The sequence below is a fragment of the Hevea brasiliensis genome, chromosome 1 (assembly GCF_030052815.1).
Source record: "Hevea brasiliensis isolate MT/VB/25A 57/8 chromosome 1, ASM3005281v1, whole genome shotgun sequence".
Lineage (NCBI taxonomy): Eukaryota > Viridiplantae > Streptophyta > Magnoliopsida > Malpighiales > Euphorbiaceae > Hevea > Hevea brasiliensis.
Window position 1 is genome coordinate 120,534,359 of NC_079493.1, and position 5,938 is coordinate 120,540,296.

At 30.6% G+C, this 5,938-nt stretch overlaps 1 protein-coding gene across 1 annotated transcript; it reads right to left on the bottom strand.

Moving 5' to 3' along the window:
• Positions 1 to 232: 232 nt before the first annotated feature.
• Positions 233 to 3,820, bottom strand: LOC131183817 (proline-rich receptor-like protein kinase PERK3). The gene is made up of 10 exons (XM_058154469.1): positions 3,752 to 3,820; positions 3,570 to 3,624; positions 2,666 to 3,007; positions 2,454 to 2,543; positions 2,271 to 2,341; positions 1,716 to 1,798; positions 1,428 to 1,584; positions 1,124 to 1,288; positions 948 to 1,002; positions 233 to 528 (listed from the first exon to the last, which is right to left on the bottom strand). Exons 1-10 carry the CDS (start codon positions 3,818 to 3,820, stop codon positions 233 to 235), a joined length of 1,383 nt encoding a protein of 460 aa, XP_058010452.1.
• Positions 3,821 to 5,938: the final 2,118 nt, after the last annotated feature.

Consider the following 5,938-nt stretch of genomic DNA (forward strand, 5'->3'; position numbering starts at 1 on the left):
AATGCCTTTGTACTATCTAATTAAAAATCTAACTCAATTTAGGAAGAGCACTAAATTAAGAATAGAAATGATATCTTTTAATCCCCTTATAATTTTGAGTCACAAATCTAATAAAATTTTCATAACATATTAGAAGTCTCAAATTAGAAAGGTCAGTAAGAAATACTTAAAGAGTAGAAGGATGTTTATGGGATTGTCTCAAGGTCTTGGTTGTGAAAACATTAATTTTAGGTTAAAAGGGCTCACCATGTAAATGAAATTTCAAGGAATTGTTGGGAACGAACTCATAGACGAGCAGTTTGTCATCATCGTCACTGCAGTATCCAATTAGATTAACAATATTTCGGTGATAAACATTGCTAATAGCCATAATCTCTTTTTTGAATTCTTCTTTTTGCTGTTGAGAAAGCTTGTATCTAAATCTCTTAATTGCCACCTTTTGATCACTATTTGGTAGCACTCCCCAATAGACTGTACAAGAATCATGCTGTTGTCGAAGAAAGCGAGCTTCAGAGAAACTACGAGCTGCTGTTGCCAGATCAACAAAATCAAATTTCTTCAGCGACGAAGGACGCTTCAGTTCCAGTTCATTTGGCTTCATAGTCAACATCTAGGTTAGAGAAGAAAAGGGGTAAATTATATATACTAGTTTATCAATGGCAATAACAATAATAATTGCTGTGGTATTTTTTAAATTGTTCGTATTGTAGTTATATGTTGACTTTATAGCAGCAAAATTAATGTTGACATAAAATCTTTTTTTGCTATTAATTCTAACATTTATTGTAGTGAAGCTTAATTACTATGCATCTAAATAGTGCTTCCATTCCAAATTAATAAAAAGAAAAAAAAAACCAAAATGCCTCCAAGAAAAGCATTTTTCCAAGAATTAAATAAAAATAAAAAGAATGTGGGGAAGCAAATATTACCATGTGGGGAAGTATTACCTTCCACAACCCATAATTCATTAGAAGAAATTTTTCCTTCAAGAACTTCAACTATCTGCATTGCATAACAGTGATAAAAAGGTTATACATTTATTTTGTAATCTCTCAAATTCTCAAATTTTAAATGCATTGAAAGATAATTTATACCAAATAAAATTTGATACGTGAATTTATACCTGTTTCATTCTTGGTCGAAGTTTTGGAGGTCTATATATCCTAGCAGCAGCACAATAAATCATTAGTTCCATTTCACCTTCTTTATAGTCTCCTTTCAAAGTGGAATCAACAAGACGACTATAATTGATTTTCACTGAATCTCCTTTAATAATCAAGGGCTTTGCCTGAATAATACAAGCATTATATATACAACTTTCACATGATTGATTTGATTTTTTTATTTTTTTAAAATGTCAATTCTAGATTAGATTTAGTCAATTAAAATATTATGTATATTTGCACCATTATAGAGAAGTAACTTACCCAATTGACAATATCAACTTTGTGTTCATCGAAAATTTTTCTCCCAGTAATAAGTTCTAAAAGTACAACACCGAAAGAATAAACATCTGACTTCTCAGAAATTCTTTGAAGATTATTTTCACCATCTTGAGAATAATTATTTGCTAGATCTGCATAACTGCAATTTGTACATAAAACATTATTTGTAAGGAGAGAATAAATTAATTTTAACTCGAGATAAAACCATTTCTAAAGCTAAATCTCAACTAAAGGTCAATCAACTAAAACAAAAATCATCAAATTTCTTACACGTTGGTTCCTTTCCAATGAGAGCTGATGTGAGTGACACTATTAGTTTCTGGAAAAAACTTGGCAAGCTCAAAATCTGCAATCTGAACAAAATGGTAGTGTTGAGTTAATTTATTTTGGATTTATATAGGATTCTATATACTTAACCTTTGTATTATCTCACAAATAATTAATGGACATTATGTAAATTAATAGATTCGCCATGGTGCAAGACAACCAAAGATACATAAAATATTTAAAAAAAAAAAAAGAAAAGAAAATTTCAGTATTTAACTCAGGTTTCAATATGGTAACATATGGTCTTGAAAATTGTCTTGAAATAACACATACGAGAGGAACACATGCAGGACCTTCTTTGTTTCTAGTCAATAAGAAAAGGATGGAGGCAGACCATGACAATCTTCACAAATACAAAACTTGGGAAATATGTTTGGTGTATATATTTATTTATTTTATTGGTGGAAAATGAAGGGAAATCTGTTTGGTGTATATATTTAGATAGGATTCTCAATATTCATATGGATGAAAAGCTTTTGTATAATCAAATTACTCTACCTTTGGTTTATAATTATTTTCAAGAAGTATATTTTCTGCCTTAATATCTTGGTGGATAATTTTAGAATTACCTGAAAATAAGGTAGAGAGTGAAAATTAAATAAGATAACATATTTAAAACACAAAAATGAAAAAAAAAAGGAAAAAAATAAAGCAACAATGACTAAAAAGCCTTCTACTCACATTCTTCATGCAAATATGCCAACCCTTTTGCAGAACCTATAGCAATTTTCCTTCTTTCTGACCACTTCAAATTTGATCTTAGCTGATCATCTACTTTGCCATGTAGCATTTGTAAGATCACAATATTATATTTAACAATCCAAATTCTTGACTGTAATAATCTATCGAATTCTTGTATAGATGTGTTCTGAGAGCAGATGAAAAGGACTCACCTTTTAGGTGATCTCTCAAGGATTTGTTTGGAACAAACTCAAAAACAAGCAATCTATCTGATTCTTCATTACAGTAGCCAACAAGCTTAACAAGATTTCCGTGACGCACAATGCCAACGGCATTAACCTCCTTCTCAAATTCTTCTTGCTGTTGTCCATTGCTTGCAAGTTTCTTAATAGCTACGTCAGTGCCTGTCGGAAGGGATCCCCTATAGACAGTACCAAAACCACCATGGCCAAGGCTTCTGCCGTCGGTGAAATGACCAGCTGCACGTGCTAGTTCTAGAAATGTAAATTTCCTCGGTTCATATGCTTCATAATCCCCAGATGATGATTGCATTTCTGCGAACATAGAATAAGTATAAATAATTATACATGTAAATACATAATTAAAAAAACAAAATATAGTTAAAAAAAAGTCCAGCCACAGTTTTAATCGAATTATTGTTATTATTATTTTAATAAATGACTTATTTAAAAGAATACCAAAAATCGCAGCGACCATGCGAATCCAAAATTAAGCAACCTATCTAAATTATAACTTTTGTCAAATAGGTATAGAACTCCGTGGTTTCCACATTCCGATTCAATTTTCGTTTTCCGCATTGTCCAAGATTGAGATGTGAAATTTATATTCCTCGTAGAATGGAACTAGAAAAAGGAAAGCAAAGCCACTACTCTCATAAATAGCATGAAAACTTAAATGGTGATAATATTAAACAAAAAACTATTAATTAATTTATAAATAAAGTTGGTAGATTAAATTTAATTAAAAATTTTTAATTTCTAATTAAAATTTTTTAATTTCTTAAATAAAATAACATCATAAAAAAGGCAAATCATATATGATTGTCATAAGAATCGAACTTCTCGTAATAAATAGTACTTTGTGAGGAAGTTTTACCTTCCACAACCCATAATTTCTTATGTGGCATTTTTTCTTCAAGAGTTTCAACTATCTGCAGTACAAAGCAGTGATAAAACAGGCAATACATTTATCATATGATCTATCAAATTCTCAAATTTTGATTGTTTTGAAAGACATTTAATTCTTAATTAAATAAAGTCTGATATGTGAATTTATACCTGTTGCATTTTTGGCCTTGAGGATCTACTATATACGCCAGCAGCAACACAATAAATTATTCGTTCCATCTCACTTTTATTGTAGTGTTTCAACGTACGATCAACAAGACTATTGTAATTGACATTTATTGAATCTCCTTTAATCACTAGCGTCCGCGCCTGAATATTATCGCCTTTGTTATGACAAATACAAATTCAAGATACACATAAATTTAATAGAAAAAGACATAATATCAGCTCCATTCCTTCATCATCACAACAAATTTTATAAAAAATTCAATTAAGTCGCAACTTTTTTTTTTTCAGATTGAGTCATAATTTGAGCCATTAAATTATACTTAAAATATAAGTGACATCATAATAATGTAAAATAGGCCTTAGTTTCTGTAACATCTTTTTTTTTCCCATATTTTTGATAATTTTTCTTAAAAAAAAAAAAAGAGATTTTATTGGCTTTTTCATGAGTAATGGAAAGACTAACAGAGAAGTCGAGATCAAAACTTGAAATATTTATGCTATTGAAATAATATAAAATGTTACTGCTCTTTTACTGGATAAAGGAAAGTCTTAAAAGGCCCATTGAATTCGGCGAGCCAAAGATTTAAAGTTTACCGATTTAATGGGTGCAATCCAAGCAAAATTGGAAGTTCAAGTGAATTTCCTGGGGGACTCTGTTTTGCTAGTTTCCTTTCAATTTGTGCCTAAGAGTCTTGTTTTGAAGGAAGATGATTTTTTATTTTAATCTTTAGTTTTGCAAATCTAGGTAAATTATTATTTTTCTATATGCATTTACACCTTCATTTACAAAATTGTAAGTTTTATTTTCCTAAATTAAAGTGTTGTGAATATTTAATGCACTGTTTGTAACGCCCTCACCATAGGTAGTCCGTACATTTTACTGTCCCGACGACTAATGTCTGTTCGAACAGTCAAAATGTCTGGAACTACACCTAGACTATAGTGAGGAGGCATAAATTGAAGAAATAAATGTTAAGAAAATATAGGGAAAATGTAGAGAAAAAAATAAATTAAAGTTTAGAGAATTTATAAATTGATACAAAAATAATAAAAATAACCCAATATGCACTACTAAGGGCATTTTGGTCATTTCACCCCCAAAGGTGAATTTTGACCTAAATGTCAAAATTAAAAAAAATTAGATAATAAAATAATTAACATTAATTAAAATTTATGAAATAGATTAGGAAAATGAGAAGAGAAAAGAAAAGAAAAGAAAGGAAAAGAAAAGAAAAGAAAAGAAAAGAAAAGAAAAGGCTTAGGAAAATTCAAAAAAAAAAAGTATATAAATAGGGACTAGAGGACAAACTCCCACCCACTTCCATCTTCTTCCTCCATTTCTTCTCTCTCTCTTTCCCTCATTTCCTCCATTGTTGTCAAGCTTCCAAGCTTGATTTTCCAAGCTTCTACCCATCAAAACCTTTAGCACCCTTCACAAAAAATACTCCCTACTCCATAAGGAAGCCATAGATACCCATAAGAAATAAGAAAGTTGAGGTTTGAGAAGCTCAAGTAAGGTTAGTGCACTAATCCCTCTTCTTCTCTTTATTAAACATGAAAAGCATGTTTAGCTAAGCATAAATACCATTAAAACAAAAAGAAAATTTAGAGGAAAGAACCCTTGAATTTTTGGCAGCCATGGAACTTGAAGTTTATTGCTTTTAAGTGATGAAAAATAGTTCCATGAGAATGTGTAATTAGTTGAAATGTTTGGGTATTTGATTTTGTAGTGTTTGTGTAAATTTGAAAATTTGAAAACTAGGGTTTGTGTAAATGTTGAGGACATTGTGTAAAATATTGAAATTAACCTATTGGGATGAGATTGTTGCTTATAGAAGTGTATTGCATGCAAATTGAAGTAAGGAAGTTGGAGAAGATTGAGTTTTGGAAGTGTCAATTTTCTGCAGGTTGTGTTTATTGAGGGCAGTGTACATTTTAGGCCATAAATAAAATTGTGTGACCCTAATTGGTATGAGGCCAATTGGAGGTGAAACTAGACCCAAAATAGCCCATTTTCCATGAAGAAACCATGCCCAAATTCTGTCCAAAACTTGAGCTAAATACTGCCCAAATTCGGATTTCCCTGCACCCAACCCAGAAAATGACCAAATGAACAGTACGTGTTCATTTGGACATAACTCTCTCTATACTAGTCCAAATGACCTAAAA

Coding starts and splice junctions, on each gene's coding strand:
- LOC131183817 (XM_058154469.1), bottom strand. CDS start 3,820: ATGGAACGAATAATTTATTGTGTTGCTGCTGGCGTATATAGTAGATCC. Junction 3,625..3,751: donor CAAGGCCAAAAATGCAACAG/GTATAAATTCAC, acceptor TTTGTACTGCAG/ATAGTTGAAACTCTTGAAGA. Junction 3,008..3,569: donor GAAATTATGGGTTGTGGAAG/GTAAAACTTCCT, acceptor CTATGTTCGCAG/AAATGCAATCATCATCTGGG.